Source organism: Lithobates pipiens, unplaced genomic scaffold (genome assembly GCF_037356315.1).
Source record: "Lithobates pipiens isolate NorthernLeopardFrog02 unplaced genomic scaffold, aLitPip1_a1.2 Scaffold_35, whole genome shotgun sequence".
Lineage (NCBI taxonomy): Eukaryota > Metazoa > Chordata > Amphibia > Anura > Ranidae > Lithobates > Lithobates pipiens.
The window spans coordinates 25861021-25885010 of NW_027507811.1; the positions used below are offsets into that span (position 1 = coordinate 25861021).

A 23990-nucleotide genomic window follows, 5' to 3' on the forward strand; every position below is an offset into this window, starting at 1 on the left:
CATCTTCCTCACCACTGTAACCTGCTTTCTCATCTGCCCCACCAATGTATCTCCTGCACATCTGTCTCACCTCAGTTCCCCCTGCTCTCCTGCCCCACCACTGTAACCCCCTGCTCATCTGTCCCACCAATACACCTCCTTTCACATCTGCTCTACCCCCCTGCTTTTCCGTCCCACTACCAAAATTCCTTCTCACCTGGCCCAACACTGAACCTCCCTGCTCATCTGCCCCATCACTTTAGCCCCCCTGCTTTTCTCACTGCTGAACCCCCGTCTTGTCTCTTCCACCACTGTACCTCCCTGCACATCTGCCCCACCGCTGTACCCTCCTGCTCTTCTGTCCCACTTCTGAACCCCTCCTGCTCATTTTCCCCACCACTGTATCCCCCTGCTCATCTGCTCCACTGCTGTACGCTCTTCTCATCTATGATGTGTGATATGCAGAGTGGTGAAGGAAGTGGAGATGAGACACATCTACCTGTCCTGGAACACTCATCCTGCTGATCCACCTCTCACATCCAGCCCACGTGCTTGTATGTGATGTATGGGATGTCACATACAAGCATCTGGAATAGATGCGCAATGATGAGCTCAGGTCAGGGGCATTTTCTGAAAGCAGTGGGCCTGTGTACCGGATCATAAATTGGGCCCCCGCAGCTGAGAAAAAGTGCGCTGCAGCAAAAGTTGGGTGTGATTGTCATTGCGCTGAACACTGGCTGTGGCTTAAAGGGACACAGAGTGCCGGGGTTCAGTAGTAAGTGACGCAAAAGTTCAGGAATAATTTCAACAAAACTCTCAGAAGCTCAACAATAATTCCACAAACTGTCACCTGATTGGGGTTTTCTCAATCACAGTGAAATCCCTTCTTTCTGAGATTGGTAGTGGTAACCAAGTGCGTCATCTTCCTCCAGATGGTGGACGGGGCTAGTAGGACCGTGAGTGGCTTTAGCAGTGGCCAATGACAGTCCTCCTCCTCCTGGAAACAGGGACCGATGCCCCCCCCCCCCCCCCCCCGAGCAGAACTGCACCGAATCTCTTCCCCAGCACAAAAGCTGACGATCGCAGCTACAGTAAAGTTAGAGAATCAAACAAAGTTTCCTATCTTTTACAATGTGTGGGGGCACAGTGCCTCCCCCTCAGTGCGGTTGCAGTGTGGGGAACTCTGAAATTGGAATGCATTAGTATCTCACTGACATTTCCCTGCACTGCTCTGCTGATGGGGAAGGGAGTCGAGTGCCAGCAAAAGAGCCTTTGCGTGCGGGGGGGTTGCCTACCCCCTGTATTAAAAGAACCAACCCACTGGAAAAAAAAGCTTGGAAAAATATAGGGAAAAAAAGAAGAGGATCACCAACAATAAAGTGGATGGATATGAAAAAATAAGATAAAAACTGAATTTTTTAAAAACATTTTTAAGTTTGCCCTAAGGAAGGGTTCTATTGGGCACATGCATGTCTCCAGCAAACGAAAGACGGTATGCTTTTCCTGCTTCACAGAAGTCACCTGTTCACATGAAGACGAGTCCAGATATGTCGATATAAGGAAATGATTCTGCACTTCCAAAAATCCTTTTATTGAAGCTTCATGTGACAAGTGGTTGAGAGATAGAGCAGGGGACAAAGGTAGACGTGTTTTGAGTAAATGTTAGAGCTTAGTCATTACAATCTATGTCTACTGCGTCTACCTCTTTGTCTCCTGCTCCATCTGTCAACCACTTGTCATATGAAGCTTCACTAAAAGGATTTTTGGAAGTGCAGCCATCCAGAATAATTTCCTCATGTTACACAGTATGCAAGCTAGGCTAGCACCTGACTAGTGTGTGTGGGGATTAACCAGAGACACACTCACCTGGAGCGGCTTTTTTTGTTTCATTACAGATGTGTCAAAGCCTCTATTATTCAGGGAATATAGGTCAATATATATCATAAGTTAATGTGGTGCAGAAAGACACCCGGGGCGGACTGGGCACGGGTGCAATTGCCCACCGAGCTGTACTGATGTCCCATAAAAAGGCTGCACTACCGCTGCCACAGACATGCTTCCTGGTAAAGAGGAGTCCTACCGAGCACAGGATGAGAACCCCCCCAGCATGGATGGTGTACACCGTGTCCGAGCAGAGGCCAGCTCCGTGCCCCACTGGAGGCTCTCCGCCCTGACTGAGCCACCCCAGCTCCCCACTGTAGCCCCCGGCTGCCCCCTGCCAGCAAGTTTGGGAACCCAGAGTCAGTTTAGCAATTGCTGTCCAGGCTGTCCCAGTGAGCAGAGAGACCCTTGAGCGGAGCTTCAACCTGGGGTTGGGGTCGGGAAGAGGCAGGGAAGAGGGAGAGCGAAAGGGGGGGCAAGTCACTGGACCATAGGCCTCTGGGTTGTATTTCTCCCCTGGGCCAAACGTTGCCAGTCCACCCCTGAAGATACCTCACCACCTTCCCCTTCAACAAATGCTTCCAGTCCTTCTGAAGCATGACCTCTTTGTCAAATCACCAGGAATAGCTGAAGAATCAGAGTTTTCTCTGTGTAGCACCCTTCTAGTTAGGCTGCTATGTACATTTAGTTTTTAGCTTCTTCTGTAACCATGGGGAGAGTTTGGTTGTTTGCTCTGGTCTGTTCAGGGCTTCACAGTATGGGAGTTTTATTGCTTTCCCCTGCCTCTAGAAGAAGCTTAGGGTGGGAAGGAGAATTTAAATGACCAAGCTAAAAATTAAGCAGGGCCTAGCCACTCCCAGTTGGTGACTGGGATGCTATTAAACAGTCAGGAGCCCTGAGAAATTGTCTTTTTCCCTCCTAAGGAAATGGATATATGGGCTGAGAGGAGGGGGGCTGTTTGCCTCCAGAGCCCTATGGACTGGATGCTGGACTACTCTACAAAAGGTTGCATCTATGGACTGATCTAGTTCCAAGATACTGTGAATAGAGCCTCTTTTCTGTTGTGCACCTCAATTCATGGTTCCTAGCCGTGAACCTGTAGGCTGTTCCAGTCTTCCCTTACCTATGCTGAAGTTACTTCATGGTCCCCAGGTGTGAACTTGTAGACCAACATTTCTCAACCTTTTTAAGAGGAACTACTAAAATAATGTTCAAGTCTCAGGGAACCCTTACCTAAACCAACTATCGGTGGTCAATGGCAAAAATGGCCATTGAATTGGTGGTCAGTAGGAAGAATGCAACCCTTACAGTGGTAGCTAGAATACCACCAGAATACCACCCTTACAGACAGCTTATAGGATAACTGGTGTCATGCTACTGGCTTTGCCAAGTGGTGCAGGTCCTGGAACCATGCAGGCACCATCAAATAAGAGGTTAATGAGCCTCCACACAGGGAAAACCTAGCAACCTCTGGTGGAACCCTAGTTGAGAGAATGGCTAGTGTAGATGATGAGGAAAAAAGTAAAAAACCTTATTTTGCATTCTTCCTGTTGTATTTGCCAATGCCACTCCTCTTCAATGATCAGTGTAGCTCTCAAATGTCATCACACACATTGGAGGACCCATGGCATTGTACTGGAGAACACCAAGGGCCCATCCACAAATCAAAGAGCGGGAAGAGCCCCCACTGAAAGGGAAGGTAGGAATATATTAAGTAGTTCACCCTTCCCAGGATTGTTTGAGTTCAACTTTAAAAAAAGGTCTGTTCAGCCATTGGAGCAGAGTGTGAACCTTCCATCACATGGACCTCAGTTGCCTGGCCCAATCTGCAGCAGCCAAGGTATTCCCTGCCCTGAGGCCACGCCAAAGAAGTGGGTGATGCTGGTGGCATCATTGACCTAACATGGCTATATTTGACCCAAATATGGCCATATTATGGTTTAGCTCAGTGGTCTTAAAACTATTGCCTGTGGGCCCCGGTGACATCAGTTATGATGAAATGCAAAGGACGGAGCTAACACACGTGACATCACCACGCTTGTTTGTACTAGTAAACGTTTGGATTGCTTACAACATTGCCTCGGAATGTACTTTGCAACTAAGTGCTTGTCGATTTTAACATTGTGAGTAGTTCTACATATCTTTGGATTCTGTTAAAACTTTCATACAGATTTACACTACGTGGGTCTCCCTATTCTAATTTTATGGGGACTCTCGTGGAAATACCTGGTTGGCATTGATTCAACATACACTGGAGATTGTGAGATACTGTAGGATTTCTACTACATGGTGGTCTCTTGAACCCCTTTATGGTTCGATTACAACTTACAGGTTAATTAGACTCTGTAATAGGGTCTATCTGTTCCGGTAAGAGTCCATTTTTAACCGAGGTGACGGTGCACTTGGTGATCACAAGTATTGGCTCAACATAATATTTTCAACAGCACAGTGGTGGTTTTGCAAATAACTGGGGCTGCTACACCATTTCAACATATATGCCTCTTCTATATCTGTTATTGGACTATATGTTTTTATGGCTTTTGCACTTCTGTGTTATTTGTTTGATATTTTCTTGTTTCTAACACAAGTTTTTACAGCATTCACGTTTCACTATTTCATCCACTGATACCAACAATGAGGCACAATTCCACCAATGATGGGGCATGATTCCTTCCAATGACACCAACGATGGGGTATAATTCTTCCCAATGATGGGGTACAATTCCTCCAAATTATACCAATGATGGGGTACAATTCCTCCCAATGACACCAATGATGGGGCACAATTCCTCCCAATGACACCAACGATGGGGTACAATTCCTCCCAATGATGGGGCACAATTCCTCCCAATGACACTAACAATGGGGTACAATTCCTCCCAATGATACCAATGATGGGGTACAATTTCTCCCAATGACACCAATGATGGAGTACAATTCCTCTCATTGACGGGCCATTATTTTTTCCCAATGACTTCAGGATATTTTCTACTAGCACTGGTCGCAGTCCGGCCCCCCTTTAAAGTTTGAAGGACAGTAAACTGGCACTTTGTTTAGAAAGTTTGGAGACCCCTGGTTTAGCTGATCATTAGTTATCAGGAAATTGGCTTTTTGAGTTTAAACAAACAAAGCACCACTCCAGGTAGCTCTGTAATATCCCTTTCAGGGTCCTCACATGCAAGGTGCTCGCCTGGCTCGCAGCCGCAGAATCAGAAAAATTGGAAGGTTGTGCACTTCATTGGGACACTTTCCATATGCAAAAGACTATTCCAATGAAGAATCAATAAAAGAACTCACAGCACAATGACACAGGAGAGCTGTTGACGCGTTTCACACCACAAGGAATTACTCATAATCTTATGGGTTGGATTCGGTTATGAGTAAGCTCCTTGTGGTGTGAAACACGTCAACAGCTCTCCTGTATCCTGCAATCCACTGAAGTGTGCAGCCATCCACTTTCTGGTCTCAGGGAACCCCTGCCAAAAAATGACTATATCTACAACTCATGACACATTAGTGTGATGATCAGTGTGAAGAATAGTCCTTACAATTGTGGTCATTGGAAAGAATTCAGATAGCTAAAAAGATAAATGTTGTCAGAGGGAACTTATCTGAGAAGCAGAAATTGCTCATTGCTCAAGGAACCCCTAGCAACCTCTATGGCATTGGGGTGATTATGCTCATGTGGTAGGTGCTTTTTCAATGAGTTGCGCCAGTCCAAACTGTATTTCAGGGCGTAGCCGCCCACTTTTATTGAACAAAATGGAAAGTTCATATAAACATCAGTTACCCACGCAGGGGTTTCCACCATCAAGTCAATTGAAAATGCAGAGCCACCTGGCTCCTTTGTCAGCATCAGCATTGCTCTTTATACCAGTCCCTCTGACTGTGTTGCCCAGCTATCCTGGTTTACTTGGTTTGCTTAGCCTTTAGTCGCAGCACCCTGCTACATGGCCCACTCCTGGCCTCTGGATTGGGGTTCTCCTGACACCCTGAAAGGAGCCCATGTGACTCCTGGAACAAGACCTCCTGTCTCATGGCTGGGGCACCTCTGACCCCTGGGTGAGACCTCCTGTCTTCTGGCTAGGGCAACTCTGACCCCTGGTTTAGATCTTCTGTCCCCTGACCGAGGTATCTCTGACCCCTAGGTGGTGTGATAGACTCACCCGGGACAGAGGCTTTTGGAGGGGACTGAATGCTAGCCTATTGCCTACCGACTATGGGCCCTGGCATTTGAGGGAGCTACAAGCATTTAGGAACATGTTCTGTTATGTAATGGAAAAGGAGATTATTAACCACTACAGCCCCGGACCAATAAACACCTTAAGGACCAGAGGTCTTTTTCCAATTTCGCACTGTGCTGCTTTAACTGGTAATTGCGCGGACATGCAATATTGCACCCAAACAAAATTTGCGTCCTTTTCTTCCCACAAATAGAGCTTTCTTTTGATGGTATTTGATTGCCTCTGCGATTTTTATTTTTTGCGATATAAATGGAAAAAGAGCGAAAATTTTGAAAAAAAAAAGATATTTTCTTCTTTTCGTTATAAGAAAAAAAATCGAATAAACTAAATTTTAGTCATACATTGAGGGCAAAATTTATTCAGCCACATGTCTTTAGTAAAAAAAAATGGCAATAAGCGTATATTTTTTGGTTTGCGCAAAAGTTATAGCGTCTACAAACTAGAGTACATTTTCTGGAATTTACACAGCTTTTAATTTATGACTGCCTATCTCATTTCTTGAGGTGCTAAAATGGCAGGGCAGTACAAACCCCCCCCCCCCAAATGACCCCATTTTGGAAAGTAGACACCCCGAGGAAATTGCTGATGGGTATGTTGAGCCCATTGAATATTTATTTTTTTTGTCCTAAGGGATTGAATAATGACAAAAAAAAAATTTTTTTACAAAAAGTTGTCACTAGATGATATATTGCTCACACATGCCATGGTTATATGTGGAATTGCACCCCAAAATATATTCCGCTACTTCTCCCGAGTATGGGGATACCACATGTGTGGGACTTTTTGGGAGTCTAGTCGCGCACGGCACTCCGAAAACCAATCACCACCTTCAGGATTTCTAAGGGTGCAAATTTTTGATTTCACTCCTCACTACCTATCACAGTTTCGAAGGCCATAAAATGCCAAAATAGCACAAAACCCCCCAAAATGACCCCATTTTGGAAAGTAGACACCCCAAGCTATTTACTGAGAGGCATGTTGAGTCCATGGAATATTTTATATTTTGCCACAAGTTGCGGGAATATTACAAACTTTTTTTTTTTTTGCACAAAGTTGTCACTAAATGATATATTGCTCACACATGCTATGGGCATATGTGAAATGACTCCCCAAAATACATTCTGCTGCTTCTCCTGAGTACAGGGATACCACATGTGTGGGACTTTTTGGGAGCCTAGCCGCGTACGGGACCCTGAAATCCAAGCACCGCCTTCAGGATTTCTAAGGGCATACATTTTTTATTTTACTCCTCACTTACTATCACTACCTATCACAGTTTTGAAGGCCATAAAATGCCAAGATGGCACAAAACCCCCCCAAATTACCCCATTTTGGAAAGTAGACACCCCAAGCTATTTGTTGAGGGCCATGTTGAGACCATTGAATATTTTTTTTTTGTCCCAAGGGATTGAATAATGACAAAAAATCTAAAAAATTTTTTTTTTTACAAAAAGTTGTCACTAAATGATATATTGCTCACACATGCCATGGTTATATGTGGAATTGCACCCCAAAATATATTCCGCTACTTCTCCAGAGTATGGGGATACCACATATATGGGACTTTTTGGGAGTCTAGTCGCGCACGGCACCCCGAAAACCAATCACCACCTTCAGGATTTCTAAGGGTGCAAATTTTTGATTTCACTCCTCACTACCTATCACAGTTTCGAAGGCCATAAAATGCCAAAATAGCACAAAACCCCCCAAAATGACCCCATTTTGGAAAGTAGACAACCCAAGCTATTTACTGAGAAGCATGTTGAGTCCATGGAATATTTTATATTTTGCCACAAGTTGCGGGAATATTACAAACTTTTTTTTTTTTGCACAAAGTTGTCACTAAATGATATATTGCTTACACATGCTATGGGCATAAGTCAAATTACACCCCAAAATAAATTCTGCTGCTTCTTCCGAGTATGGGGATACCATATGTGGGGGACTTTTTGGGAGCCTAGCCACGTACGGGACCCCGAAAACCATGCACTGCCTTCCGGATTTAAATATAAAATGCTACCAAAAAAACTGTTAGCGATCGCAGGGATCAGGCCTGACTCTGCGATCGCTGCAGTTATGTGTTTAGTGTTTTGTAAGTGACAGTGATCGATCGATACTGCACTTGGGTGGGCTGGGCAGAGGGGCAAAACGCAGGTGCTAGCAGGTATCTGGGCTGATCCCGCTAACAATGCGTTTTTTTGGAACCCTGAACTGCTGGGGACGCTAGTATAGATCTGATCAGATCAGATATTGATCTGTTCAGATTCTATACCACTACAGGTTTATGCTTTGCGTGTGGGTGTTAGCGGTACTGGCACTAACCTAGCGCTGCCTGGGGCGACACAGACCCTGACCCTAAAACCTAATTGATATCACCCGCCGGGTGATCAGGGGGTTAAACCTTTATTGGGTAATAAATAGTGGGTGCCCCGATGCTATAAAAAGCAAACTAACCAGAGTCACCCGTAACACTTATACGGTGATCAGTGGTGAAAGGGTTAACTAGGGGCAATCAGGGGGTTCAAATTTTTATTTGGGGGGTCCCTGGCGCTATATAAAAACCTGACGGGGAACCTAAATAACTAACTGGCTAACCAGCGTCACCAGTGACACTTATACTGTGATCGCTGGTGAAAGGGTTAACTAGGGGCAATCAGGGGGTTAAAACCATTATTGGGTAGTATATGGGGGTACCTAACGCTATAAAAACCTGGCGGTGAACCTAAAAAAATAACTAGCTACCTAACGACACTAGTGACACTAATGCAGCGATCAGAAAAACGATCGCTTAGTGACACTGGCAAATGGGGGTGAAAGGGTTAACTAGGGGCAATCAGGGGGTTAAAACCATTATTGGGTAGTATATCGAGGTACCTAGCGCTATAAAAACCTGGCGGTGAACCTAAAAAAAAACTAGCTACCTAGCGACAGTAGCGACACTGATGCAGCGATCAGAAAAATTATCGCTTAGTGACACTGGCAAAAGGGGGTGAAAGGGTTAACTAGGGGCAATCAGGGGGTTAAAACCATTATTGGGTAGTATATCGGGGTACCTAGCGATATAAAAACCTGACGGTGAACCTAAAAAAATAACTAGCTACCTAGCGACAGTAGCGACACTAATGCAGCGATCAGAAAAATGATCGCTTAGTGACACTGGCAAAAGGGGGTGAAAGGGTTAACTAGGGCAATCAGGGGGTTAAAACCATTATTGGGTAGTATATCGGGGTACCTAGCGATATAAAAACCTGGCGGTGAACCTAAAAAAATAACTAGCTACCTAGCGACAGTAGCGACACTGATGCAGCGATCAGAAAAATGATCGCTTAGTGACACTGGCAAAAGGGTTAACTCTAGGGGCAATCAGGGGGTTAAATCTTTATTGGGGGGTGGTAGGGGGCTACCCTGGACCTAACACTAAGGCTGCTTTCACACTGGGGCGAGAGCAGCGTCGGCGGTAAAGCGCCGCTATTTTTAGCGGCGCTTTACCGTCGTTTTAGCGGCGGTGTGCGGGCGCTAGCGGGGTGGTTTTAACCCCCGCTAGCGGCCGAAAAGGGGTTAAACCCGCCCGCAAAGCGCCGCTGCAGCGGCGCTTTGCCGGCGGTATTGCCGCGGTGTCCCATTGATTTCAATGGGTAGCAGCGGTATAGGAGCGGTGAATACACCGCTCCTTCACCGCTGCAAAGATGCGGCTGGCAGGACTTTTTTCACCGTCCTGCCAGCGCATCGCTCCAGTGTGAAAGCCCTCCGGCTTTCACACTGGAGTTAAAGGGGCCGGTTTTTTTCAGGCGTTACACAGGCGCTATTTATAGCGCTGTAACGCCTGAATACCGCCCCAGTGTGAAAGCAGCCTAACTGCCCTGACAGTTTTAACTGTTACAACTGACACTGAATGCAGTGATCAGTAAAGAAATGATCAATGCAATCAGTGACACTGTGACTGGGGGCGGGGGGGGGGATCGGGGGGCGATCGGGGGGGGTTTGTGTACCTATGTGTACCTATGTGTTTTAGTCTTCTCCTCGTAGTCCGGTCAAAAAGACCGCCCCGAGGAGAATGACATCACTTCCTCCTTCCTGTGTAAACAATACACAGTGGGAGGAAGCTTGTCATTGGCCAGGAGCGATCCAGAGGGGGTGGCCAGAAACCAACGGCCATCCCCTCATCACGGATCGCTTCTGCAGCGAACCGGACCCCCCACCCGCTGGAAGGCAGGCACGTACATGTACGTGCTTGTACCTGCCTGTGCCATTGTGATGATGTACAATGGCAATACGGCAGTCCTTAAGTGGTTAAAAAGGCCATGATGGTCTCTGCTAGTGTGGGACTCATAGCAGATGCTGATGTCCTCAGCAAGCCACCTGTCTGGGGCCCCTGACCTAATATGATGTGTGAAGATTTTCTGTGTTTATACTTATGATAATGTGTATTGTAGTTCGTGAGCTTGGAGACGACAAGTCTGACCTGAAAGGTCAGACATCTGAGTCATCTAGGCTGGTTAAATGACTAGTTAATTAGCTCATGGTAATTTATGTTTCTGGTTACAGCTTGTATTGTTAGGGTAATATGATCAGAAGAGGGTAAACTCCTTCTCAAGCGTACAAAAAAACAGTTCCAGCTTTTCAGCCAAACGAGTCCTGCCTAGTTCTTGGTTGTAATATGTGGCTATAATAGCTAATCTATATTCAGACTGGAGGCAATTGTATATGAAAGAACCACTCAAGCGGAGTGTGGGAAGCGGTTCTGTAACAGGTAGGACCTCTTGTTTCATGGCTGGCATGGCACCTCTGACCCCTGGGTGCGACCTTCTGTCTTCTGGCTGGGACACCTCAGACCCCTGCCTGGAGCACCTCCACCTCTGACCCCTGGTTAAGGTCTCCTGGCTGGAGCACCTCTGACCCCTGGGTGAGACCTTCTGTCCCCCTGACCGGGGTATCTTCTACCCCTAGGTGGGACCTCCTGTCTCCTGGCTGGAGCACCTCTGACCCCTGGTTTAGGCCTTCTGTCTCTTGACTCCTGGCTGCAGCATCTCCGACCCCTGGGTTAGAATTCCTGTCTCCAAACTGGGAGCCCTAAACTACTCTCAGGCTTGAGTATATAATGACCCTGCACACCGGTGTACTCACACAGGCTTTAGGAACCTGGTAATATCCAGACACAGGATTGATGGTTCCGTCCCACCCATTACACTTTGGAACCGTCAAGTTCCACGCCCCAATCTGAGACTACAGAATCCAGAGAAAACCAAAAACACAGCTTTCTCCACTAAGAAACGATAGTCTGAAACTTTGCATTAACCTTTAATGCAAATCCTGAATCATTTTCTCCTACATATATACAGTAGGGGCAGGGCCTCCTACTGTCACAGAACCCTATGGTTCTACGGAACCCTGGTTGAGAAACTCTGACCTAGTGGTTTAATTCTTTGCTTATGGTTTATGAATGATTTTTTGTTATATGTTTGAGGGGTTCAAATCAGAAAACAAATTATACTGCCAATAGTTATGCCAACAAACAGGTATGCTAATTGAGAAGTGAACTCTCTAAAGAGTGGGCCTTCTGGTGTTGAGTGAGGTAGGAACGGCACGTAAAGGTCTTCCCACAGTCTGAACAAGCGTAAGGCCGTTCACCAGTGTGGGTTCGCTTGTGGTTGTTCAGTCCTGACTTTGTGGTAAAGGGTTTCCCACACTCAGGACACGTATATGGCTTCTCTCCAGTGTGTGTCCTCTGGTGGGCTGTCAGCGCGCCACGTTGAGTAAAGCACTTCCCGCACTCGGGGCAAGTATAAGGCCGTTCCCCAGTGTGGATTCGTTGGTGGTTGACCAGTGCGTTGTGCAAGTGAAAGGATTTTCCACACCAGGAACATGAATACGGCTTTACTACCAGATGCCTCCTCTGGTGAACAGTCAGATCCCCCTTACGGGGAAAACACTTCCCGCACTCTGAGCATGAAAAAGGTCGTTCCCCGGTATGAGTCACCTGGTGCTTGATCAGCACCGATTTGTGGAGAAAGGATTTGTCGCACTCTGAACATGAATAGGAGTGGTCAGCGGAATGAATCCTCTTGTGGGTTTGAAGACGTATATTGCTGGAGAAACTTTTCCCACACTCAGAGCAGGCAAAGGGCTTCTCCTCAGCATGGAGTTTTTGGTGACTGACGAGGTGTGACTTCCGGGGAAAACAACTCCCGCACTCGGGACACTTGTAAGGTTTCTCACCAGAATGAGACGTCTTGTGAACGACGAGGAGCAAACGTTGGGCAAAACTCATTCCACACACAGAGCACACGTGGGGCTTCTCCCCGGTGTGAATCTCTTTGTGAAGGAGCAGCGACCGCTTCTGCGAGAAGCATTTGCCGCATTCCTCGCAGGAAAATGGTTTCTCTCCCGTGTGAGTCATCTGGTGTCTTTTTAGGTCATACTCCCAATTGAAGCCCCTCCCGCACTCTGAGCACGCATATGGCTTTTCCCCCGTGTGATTCCGTAAGTGTAAAACAAGACGACGTCTGCTGATGAAACTCTTCCCGCACGTAGGACAAGAGTACGGCTTCTCCCCCGAGTGAGACCGCAAGTGTAACTTAAGCAGCGATTTCTCTTTAAAACACTTCCCGCAGTCCTTACACGGAAATGGCCTCTCCCCGGAATGAGTCCGCGAGTGGATCTTGAGCGTCGATCTCTCCGCAAAACACTTTCCGCAATCCTTGCACGAAAATGGCTTTTCCCCGGTGTGAACTTTTAGATGCCTTTTAAGCTGTGACCTCACCCCAAAGGTCTTCCCGCACTCGGGGCAAGGGTACAGTTTCGCACTTGAAGGGACTTTCTGATGTTTCTCCAGCTGCTGTATTTTGTCCAAACAAGGCTGAGAAGGAGGCCCTTTGTGTAAGGGCTGGTGTTGGAGAAAGTCGGAGCTGTTGGGGAAGGTGTTTTCACACCGTTTGTCAGTTTGGGTCTTTGTTTCTGTCCACTCTGATGGTGGTTTCGATGAACAGGCTTGCCCTGCTCTCCGGTCTCCATCCTGACAAGATGTTGAGTCTGCCTGTATGTTTTGTTCCAAAAAGTCTCTTCTGATGCCTGAAAATGATTCTTTTTTACGTAAGTCGGCTTCCAGATCTGTTTTGTCTACCTTCTTTTCAATATCAGGAGACGAAACGCATCGCTCAGTAACTGGGACATTGGCACTGTTAGAATCCTTGGTAATTGGTGATGGGTTTTGAGTTCCATGGGGCCAACAACCTCCATCTTCTTTAAAATTCAATTTCTCCTTTTTACCATGTGGTGGTAGTAGTGTCTCAGACCGTTCAGACAAATCTGTTGAATATAAATGCACGTGGATTACAAGTTTATTCATGGTGTCTCCTCATTTATAGAGGTGCTGTTACTCGTATATCTTCCTCCTCCGCAAGCCCCGTGAGTGCCTCTAAACCAGTTTTGAGATGGGATGGTACTGGGAGATGGGTAAGGGGTGGAATCAAGGGATGTGACTCGGAGGTTGGTAGGGAGTGAAACCAAGGGATGGGACTCGGAGGTGGGCAGAGGGTGGAACCAAGGGATGGGACTGGGACGTGGGTAAGGGTTGAAAACAAGGGATGGGACATGGAGGTGGGTAGAGGGTGGAACCAAGGGATGGTACTGGGAGATGGGTAGGGGGTGGAACCAACGGATGGGACTTGGAGGTGGGTAGGGAGTGAAACCAAGGGATGGGACTCGGAGGTGGAACCAAGGGATGGGACTGGGAGGTGAGCAGAGGGTGGAGCCAAGGGATGGGACTGGGAGGTGGGCAGAGGGTGGAACCAAGGAATGGGAGGTGAGTAGAGGGTGGAACCAAGGGATGGGACTGGAAGGTGGACAGAGGGTGAAACCAAGGGATGGGACTGGAAGGTGGGCAGGGGGTGGAACCAAGGGATGGTACTAGGAGGTGGGTAGGGGTGGAACCAAGGGATGGGACTGGAAGGTGGGTAAAGGGTGGAACCAAGGGATGGTAATGGGAGATGGGTAGGTGGTGGAACCAAGGGATGGGACTCTGAGGTAGGTAGGGAGTAAAACCTAGGGATGGGACTCGGAGGTGGAACCAAGGGATGCTACTTGTAGGTGGGCAGAGGGTGGAACCAAGGGATGGGACTGGGAGGTGGGTAGAGGGTGGAACCAAAGGATGGAACTGAGAGATGGGTAAAGGGTGAAAACAAGGGATGGGACTGGGAGGTGGGCATAGGGTGGAACCAAAGGATGGGACTGGGAGATGGGTTACATAGTTAGTCAGGTTGAAAAAAGACACAAGTCCATCCAGTTCAACCTTAAAAACAAATAAATAAAATAAAAAATAATCGTACAATCCAAATACCCAATTTTATGCCCACAATTGATCCAGAGGAAGGCGAAAAAAATGGGTAAAGGGTGAAAACAAGGGATGGGACTGGGGAGGTGGGTAGAGGGTGGAACCAAGGGATGGTACTGGGAGATGGGTAGGGGGTGGAACCAAGGGATGGTACTGGGAGATGGGTAGGGGGTGGAACCAAGGGATGGGACTCAGAGGTGGAACCAAGGGATGGGAACGGGAGGTGGGCAGAGGGTGGAACCAAGGAATGGGGCTGGGAGGTGAGTATAGGGTGGAACCAAGGGATGGGACTGGAAGATGGGCAGAGGGTGGAACCAAGAGATGGGACTGGGAGGCGGGCAGGGGGTGGAACCAAGGGATGGTACTGGGAGATGGGTAGGAGGTGGAACCAAGGGATGGGACTCGGAGGTGGAACCAAGGGATGGTACTGGGAGGTGGAACCAAGGGATGGTACTGGGAGGTGGGCAGAGGGTGGAACTGGGGGATGGGACTGTGAGGTGGGCAGAGGGTGGAACCAAGGGATGGGACTGGGAGGTGAGTAGAGGGTGGAACCAAGGGATAAGCCTGGGAGATGGGTAGGGGGTGGAACCAAGGGATAGGATTTGGAGATGGGTAGGGGGTGAAACCAAGTGATGGGACTTGGAGGTGGAACCAAGGGATGGTGCTCGGAGGTGGGTGGGGGGGTGAAACCAAGTGATGGTACTCAGAGGTGATAGAGGGAGGAGCCAAGGGGTAACTTTGAAATGGGGAGTACTTGCATCTATTTTCTGAAGAAAAAAAGCCCTGTACAGTGTATGTGTATATATATATAAAATATTATTTCCTTTTTTTTCTTGCATCCAATGCAAGATATGATGGTTTCATTTGTTTTATTTTTTCTCAGGCTAAGTACATTTTGAAAGAACAGAACATACCAGTTGACTATGTAACTTCATGTGAATTTAACTGAAATCTCAATTTTATCTTCCTTCCAAAACATCTTCTACAAACTATAAGTCTCCTCCCTCACAGGTAACGAAGAGAGTAGGACATGTTTGGAGTCCAAACCAGGAGAGAAACTTACAGAGTAACTCCCCTTTTGTTGAGGAAGAAAAACATTCCCCTCTGGGTGATCTATGTACATTGCAGGGAAGGTAACACAATTTGTTGCAGATTCCCACCTTTTGTTATTCTGAAGAAATAGCTGTTTGTTTCTCAGTGATTGTGAATGGAAGTGATTTTATAATTACCAATCACCTGCTGGCCTTGCAGGGCTCAGAGGAAAGTGGCAGGGTCTGCACCCCTTTAGACGTGATTTCCCTTTGGGAGTATCTTACCAGAACCTGACTTGTATCTTAGTGCAGAATTCTGGGAAAATCACTGAGACAATCACACAAGCAGAAATTGACTTTTCTGGGGGGGGGGGGGTTCTGTATACTATCTGTGTACAGAACACTTTCAGGTGGCCATATTGCATTTCACAGAAAATTACTACAGGTTGAAAAGGAAAGGTCATCTTTTAACCACTTGCTTACTGGGCACTTAAACACCCTTCCTGACCAGACCAATTTTCAGCTTTTGGTGCTCTCACACTTTGAATGACAATTACTCAGTCATGCAACACTGTACCCAAATGAATTTTGTGTCCTTTTTTTCCCACAAATAGAGCTTTCTTTTGGTGGTATTTGATCACCTCTGGGGTTTTTATTTTTTGCGCTATAGATGAAAAAAGACCGAAAATTTTGAAAAAAAACGCATATTTCTTTGTTTCTGTGACAGAATTATGCAAATTATTAATTTTTCTTCATAAATTTTGGCCACAATTTATACTGCTACATATCTTTGGTAAAAATAACCCAAATTAGTGGATATTATTTGGTCTTTGTGAAAGTTAGAGAGTCTACAAGCTGTGGTGCGAATCGCACAAAATTGATCACATCTGATGTACTGGTGGCCTATCTCACTTCTTGTGACCCGAACAAGTCAGGAAAGTACAAATAACCCCCAAATGACCCCTTTTTGGAAAGTAGACATTCCAAGATATTTAGTAAGAGGCATGGTGAGCTTTTTGAGGTTGTAATTTTTTTCCCACAATTCTTTGCAAAATTAAGATTTTTCATTTTTTTTATTTTTCTCCACAAAATTGTCATTGTAATAGGTTATTTCTCTCACATGGCATGTGTATACCACAAATGACACCCCCAAAAAAATTCTGCTACTCCTCCTGAGTATTACAATACCACATGTGTGGGACTTTTTCACAGCCTGGCCACATAGAGAGGCCCAACATGCAGGGGGTGCCATCACGTGTTCTAGGAGCATAAATTACACATCTAACTTGTTGACTACTTATTAAACTTTTGAAATACCAGGACAATGACATGTGACACTGATGACAGATGGCACTGATACGTGGCAATGATGACACTTATATGTGGCACTGATGACACGTGGCACTGATGACAGATGGCACTAATATGTGGCACTGATGACAGATGACACTAATATGTGGCACTGATGACACGTAGCACTAATACGTGGCACTGATGACATGTGGCACTAATACGTGCCACCGATGACAGATGGCACTAATACGTGCCACCGATGACGCGTGACACTGATGACAGATGGCACTGATAAGTGGCATTGATGACACGTGACACTGACAACAGATGGCACGTGACACTGACAGGTGGCACTGATGACAAATGGCACTGATACGTGGCACTGATGACAGATGGCACTAAAACGTGGCACTGATGACAGATGGCACTATGTGGCACTAATGACACGTGGCACTGATGACAGATGCCACTTATACGTGGCACTGATGACAGATGGCACTGGGGACAAATGGCACTGACAACAGGTGGCACTGGGGACAGATAGCACTGGGGGCAGGTGGCACTGGGGTGGGGTGGATTGCACTGGGGTGGATTGCACTGGGGTGGATGGCACTGGGGTGGATGGCACTGGGGCGGATGGCACTGGGGCAGGATGGCACTGGGGGAGGATTGCACTGGGGGAGGATTGCACTGGGGGAGGATGGCACTGGGGGAGGATGGCACTTTTTTTTTACACTTTTTTTTTTTTTTCCCTGTGCACTGACGGCTGCTGCAGCCGTTCATCTCTCCCCTCTCACACGCTGTCTGTGTGAGGAGGGAGAGCGGCGCTGAGAGATGATCTCATATGTTTACATATGAGATCATCTCCCATTGGACACGCCGATCACGCTGTAAACGGCCGCTGTGATTGGCCGTTTACAGCGATCTGTGTTTGCCTGTCCTCGGGGGACACAGCGAACACAGAACTTCCACGATGCGCACCCACGGCGGCGCGCATTGCGGAAGTAAACAACAGGCCGTCCAGGGACGGTCAATTGCAGGAAAGCGCCTGCTCTAAGGCCGTAAATCGGCTATAGGGCGGGCGCGAGGTGGTTAAATAACATTCTATTACATGGCTTGTGTAGCAATTGTGTGCACTATATATATTTTTTATTTGCTTTTTTTTCCTACAAAAGTGGACTTATCCTTTAAAGGAAACTAGAGTCAGCTTTATAAAGATTTTTTCGTTCTTTGGCTCAGAGATTGCAAATTTTAAATTTTTTGGGTGAAATTGAATGTACATAATTGACTTCACAGAAAAAGTCGAAGAAAAACTAATGATAAATGACAAAGGTACAAATTCTTTTTTCTGCTGCTCACCTGATGTATCATAAATGTGTTAATTTATTGTATAACTCTTCTACAAGCATGGCAATAACCCACCCTAGGACCACACTCTAAATGCGTTTTACCCAAGCACGCTATAGGCTTGAACAAGATCATCAAACCAAGCTGTCCCTTCTAGCTAAAATCCGAAATGTCCCTGATGCATTTCACTCCGCCTACAAGGTTTAAGCATGACTAAGCCCTGTGGGCAGGGTGAAAGGCGTCAAGGGCGTGGCTTGGATGGAGCCAGGACGAAGCCGATTTTACCTGTATACACCTGAGCCTTTCCCCCTTGTTCATGCTATAGGATTGAACAAGGTCATCAGACCAAGCTGTCCCTTCTAGCTGGAATCTAAAACACTATTTGTTCTGTTATCAGGGTTCCTGGTGGTGGGGATGGGTTTTGCTTCATGTTAGTACCAGGTCGCCATTCTCAGGATTGCCTCACAAGGAGGTGAGCGAGCAGGGGTCCAGTAGCACATATAGCAGGTAAGGATCAAGCAGAAGCGTAATCAGTAAACAAGCCAAAGGTCAGTAACAAGTGGTTCCAGGTTGGGATCAAGTAGAAGCGTAGTCAGTAAACAAGCCAAATATCTGTAACAAGTGGTTGCTGGTTGGAATCAAGTAGAGGCGTAGTCAGTAAACAAGTCAAAGATCGGTAACAAGTGGTTCCAGGTTGGTATTGAGTGGAAGCGCAGTCAGTAAACAAGCCAAAGATCGGTAACAAGTGGTTGCAGGTTGGAATCAAGCAGAATTGTAGTCATTAAACAAGCCATAGGTCGGTAACAAGTGGTTGCAGGTTGGGAACAAGTAGACCCGTAGTCAGTAAAAAGGCCAAAGATTGGTAACAAGTGGTTGCACTCTGGGATCAAGTAGAAGCATAGTCAGTAAACAAGCCAAAGGTTGGTAACAAGTGGTTGCAGGTTGAGAACAAGTAGACGCGTAGTCAGTAAACAAGCCAAAGATTGGTAACAAGTGGTTGCAGGCTGGGATCAAGTAGAAGCATAGTCAGTAAACAAGCCAAAGGTTGGTAACAAGTGGTTGAAGGTTGGGTTTATTCAGAAGCGTAGTCAGTAAACAAGCCAAAGGTTGGTAACAAATGGATATAGGTTGGAATCAAGCAGAAGTGCAGTCAGTAAACAGGTCAAAGGTCGGTAGCAAGTTGTTTCATGTTGAAATCAAGCAAAATCATAGTTAGTAAACAAGCCAAAGGTTGGTAGCAAGTGGTTGCAGGTTGGGATCAAGCAGAAGCATAGTCAAGGAACAAACCAAAAGGAGTGGAAGTGGAAATAAGGACAGCTGCAGGTACACAAAGGAACAAGATATTGACTGGAGAAACAGGACAATAATCTGGCAAACAGGAAGTACAGAGACCTGACCTAAATCAGGGGAGAAGCAAAGAGTTCAATGTTCATCAGAAATAAGAGATAAGGCAAGAAAGTCTAAAGGATCAGACAGGAAGCTGTCCAGCATCTCAGATGGCTTAGCAAGAAGAGCCACTGCCGCACGCAGCAAAGGTTGTGGGTTCAAATGACAGGCTTCTATTTAGCTCTTTGATTGAGTAGGGTTTATGACTGATTTTGTTATATGTCTGAGAGGTGAGTGGACTTGAATCAGATATAATAAGCCACAATAAAAAGTTTCAAATAATAAAAAAATATAATAATACATGCTGCCAATTTTACTGGCGATTTAGCACATACAGTATGTTATTTGGGAAGGGAACTCTCTGATGAGTGGACCTTTTGATGTTGAGTGAGGTAGGAACGGCACCTAAAGGACTTTCCACAGTCTGAACAAGTATAAGATCGTTTGTCAGTGTGGGTTCTCTTGTGGGTGTTCAGTCCCGCCTTCTGGGTAAAGGATCTCCCGCAGTCAGAACACATATATAGCTTTTCTCCGGTATGTCTTCTCTGGTGAACCGCCAGTGCTGAACTTTGGGTAAAACACTTCCCGCACTCGGAGCAAGTATAAGGCCGCTCCCCCGTGTGGATTCGTTGGTGGACAACCAGCGCGGAGTTCATGTGGAAGGATTTTCCACACGAGGAACACAAATATGGCTTTTCTACCAAATGCCTTCTCTGGTGAACAGTCAGGGCATCCTTACGGGGAAAACACTTCCCGCAATCGGAGCACAAAAAAGGTCGTTCCCCGGTATGAGTCACCTGGTGCTTGATCAGGAGTGACTTCTGGACAAAGGATTTGCCGCATTCCGAACACGAATAGGACTTGACAGCGGAATGAATCCTCTTATGAGTCTGAAGACTCATATTAGTGGAGAAACTCTTTCCGCACTCGGAGCACAGATAAGATTTCTCACGAGAGTGAGTCGTCTTGTGAACAAGGAGGAGCATATTTTTGGAAAAACACATTCCACACATAGTGCACACGTAGGGCTTCTCTGTGGTGTGAATCTGTTTGTGTAGGACCAGCGACTGCTTCTTCGAAAAGCGTTTGTCGCATTCCTCGCAGGAAAATGGTTTCTCTCCCAGGTGAGCCATCAGATGTCTTTTCAGGTCAGACTTCCAGTTGAAGTCCTTCCCGCATTCCGAGCACACGTAGGGCTTTACCCCTGTGTGATTCCGAAGGTGTAAGATAAGACTTCTTCTGCTGATGAGATTCTTCCCGCAAGTAGGACAAGAGTATGGCCTCTCCTTGGAGTGAGACCGCAAGTGGACCTTAAGCGTGGATCCTGCCGTATAACACTTCCCACACTCCCTGCAAGAAAAGGGTCTCTCCCCAGAGTGGGTTCTCAAGTGGCTCTTTAGGTTCCCTCTCTCTGCGAAACACTTCCCGCACTCTTTGCACGAAAATGGCTTTTCCCCAGTGTGAACCTTTTGGTGGTTTTTAAGCTTTGACCTTACTCGAAAAGTCTTCCCACACTCGGGGCACGAGTACAGTTTCAGACTTTTATGGACTTGGTGTTGAAGGACGTTAGGGCTGCCGGTCAAGGTGTTTTTGCACCCATCGCTGTGGGTTTTTGTCTTTCGTCTCTTTGGCTTTTTGACTTTTGCTTTCTCTGATGGTGGTTTCGAAGGATGGGCTGGCTCAGTAATTTGTTTACTTGAGACAGAGCTTTCATTGACTTCTGGTACTCTCCTGCCTCCGTCCTGAAAAGATGTAGTGTCCAGCTGTATAGTTTGTTCCAAAAAGTTTCCTTTGACATCTGAAGATGATTCCTCTTTGAGTAAGGACATGCAGTCGGCCTCCAGATTGTTTTTGCTCGTCTCTTTTTCAATATGAGGAGACGAAACGCGTTGGTCTGTAACGGAGACACTGTTAGGAAAATCCTTGGTAATTGATGATGGGTTTTGAGTTCTACATGGCCAACAATCTCTATCTGCTTCGAATTCCAATCTCTCCTTTAGAGTGCAGGGCATCTCTAGTGTCTCAGACCCTTTGTGTAAATCTGTCAAATATAAATGCATGTAGGTTACCAGTTTGTTTGTGATGTCTTCTTATTGGTAGAAGTGCTGTTATTGCAAGCTTTAGGCAGATGTGAAAAAAAATGCTGTAAATTAAGAATGCTTTCAGAAATAGAAGTGTTAATAGTTTGGTGTGGCCACCCTTTGCCTTCCAACCAGCATCAATAATTCAAGGTACACTTGCACACAGTTTTTGAAGGAACTCGGCAGGTAGGTTGTTCCAAACGTCTTGGAGAACTAAGCACAGATCTTCTGTGGATGTCGGCTGCCTTAAATCCTTCCATCTCTTCATATCATCCTAGACAGACTCCATAATGTTTAGATCAGGGCTCTGTGGGGGCCAAACCATCACGTCCAGGGCTCCTTGTTCTTTTTTTACGCTGAAAATAGTTCTTAACGACACTGGCTGTATGTTTGGGGTCCTTGTCCCGTTGCAAAATAAATTTGGGGCCAATCACACGTCTCCCTGATGGTATGGCATGAAGGATAAGTGAAGGAATATTTAGCTTAACTGCATCTATTTTATAATAATCAGTTTCCATTTTGTTGTCTTTCTAGCATCCATTTTATAACAGTAAGTACACGTTTTGTTTGCAAGTTTCTAGTTTTGTTTCTCATGTTTCTGCTAATTTACTTTCTATTTCTTAAGCCGTGTACACACGGGGCGGACTGTCTGGCCAACTTAGTCCGTCAGACAATCCGACGGACAGTCCATCATACTTTCGAATGAACGGACTTGCCCACACACGGCACTTTTTGAGCGGACTAATACGGCGTACTAAGTCCGCCATACTATCCGCCCTACTTTTGAAATTAACGGACTCGCCCACACACGCGGAGGAAAGTCCGCTCATTTCGAGCGGGTCTCCAGGTAGGCGGGGCCCGCGAAGGAGACGTCGCTGACCCCGCCGCCTGGAATGGACTTAAAGGGGAACCCCAACGCCGAAAAAATCGGCGTGGGGTCCCCCCCAAGTCCACAACAGACCCTTGTCCGAGCACGCTACCCGGCCGGCCAGGAAAGGGGGGCGAGCGAGCGCCCCCCCTCCTGAGCCGTACCAGGCCGCGTGCCCTCAACATGGGGGGGTGCCTTGGGGAAGGGGGGGCCGCGCGGCCCCCCCACCCCAAAGCACCTTGTCCCCATGTTGATGAGGACAAGGGTCTCTTCCCGACAACCCTGGTCGTTGGTTGTCGGGGTCTGCGGGCGGGGGGCTTATCGGAATCCGGGAGCCCCCTTTAATAAGGGGGCCCCCGGATACCGGCCCCCCACCCTATGTGAATGAGTATGGGGTACAATGTACCCCTACCCATTCACCTGTAAAATAAAAGTACAAAAAAAAACACAACACAGGAGATAAAATACTTTATTGCACAGCTCCGGGGGTCTTCCGTCTTCGGGGGTCTTCTCGCCAGACTCCTCCGCTATCTTCTTGTAGCTCTTTTACTAGCGGAGGAGTCCGGCTTTCTTCCTCGCCGCCGGCCTCTTCTCCTGACTTCGGGGGTCTTGTCCCCCTCTTCGGTTCTTCTGCCGGGCCACCGCGCCTTCTTATAGCTCTTTTACAGGCGGTGGCCCGGTCTTCTGTCGCCGCCGCCTTCCGTTCTTCTTCTTCTTCTTCTTCTCCAGGAGATGTTGCCTCGACGATCTCTCCGGCCGGAATGCCAGGGACGCACTGCGCGGCCACTTATATAGGGACAAGGGGCGGTGTCACATGGCTTTATGTCACATGGGTTGGTGTCACATGGTGACCCCGCCCCCTAACGATGTCATAGTCCCCATGTGACATCAACCCATGTGACCAACCCATGTGACATAAAGCCCCCCCATGTTGAGGGCACGCGGCCTGGTACGGCTCAGGAGGGGGGGCGCTCGCTCGCCCCCCTTTCCTGGCCGGCCGGGTGGCGTGCTCGGACAAGGGTCTGTTGTGGACTTTGGGGGGGACCCCCACGTCGATTTTTTTTCGGTGTTGGGGGTCCCCTTTAAGTTCATACCAGGCGGCGGGGCCAGCGACGTCTCCTTCCCAGGCCCCGCCTACCTGGATACCCTCTCGAAATGAGCGGACTTTTCTCCGGGCGGGAAAAGTCCGCTCATTTCAAAAGTACGGCGGACTGGCACACACACGGGCGGATTGTCCGCCGAAATGCGAGTGCGACGGACAGTATTACGGAAATTCCAAAATACTTTTTCAGCGTGCAGTCTGGCGGACTAAGTCCGCTGAAGCCCACACACGAGCGGACTGTCCGCTGAAATGTGTTTCGGCGGACTAAGTAGGCCAGACAGTCCGCCCGTGTGTACGCGGCTTTAGAAATCATGTGACTTTTTTTAAATGAGAAAACCCATTGAGTTTGGGTTCTGTCAAAGATTATGCTTCTGTCTTATTGGATAATCGGTATGACGTACGGAGGGTTAACCTTCTGAAAGTACCCTTTTTATATTTACACAGAAAAA

At 47.2% G+C, this 23990-nt stretch overlaps 3 protein-coding genes across 8 annotated transcripts in view; 2 read left to right on the forward strand and 1 right to left on the reverse strand.

Annotated features, from left to right (window-relative positions):
* LOC143956257 (uncharacterized) overlaps positions 1–23990 on the forward strand; it is a 167414-nt gene that overhangs the window by 128909 nt on the left and 14515 nt on the right. The window lies entirely within an intron of this gene.
* The window catches only part of LOC143956229 (uncharacterized), a 146715-nt gene that overhangs the window by 94181 nt on the left and 28544 nt on the right, over positions 1–23990 (forward strand). The gene's annotated exons all lie outside the window — the stretch shown is intronic.
* Positions 10063–23990, reverse strand: part of LOC143956201 (uncharacterized) — a 51342-nt gene continuing 37414 nt past the window's right edge. For 3 of the 4 annotated variants that reach the window (XM_077466363.1, XM_077466362.1, XM_077466360.1), the window contains one exon: positions 10063–13409. In XM_077466363.1, the coding sequence (XP_077322489.1) occupies positions 11626–13409 (1784 nt within the window). In that variant the 3' untranslated portion in view covers positions 10063–11625. Of the gene's footprint in view, positions 13410–16518; positions 21532–23990 lie in introns of those variants that run through there. The other variant, XM_077466361.1, reaches the window with a different exon arrangement.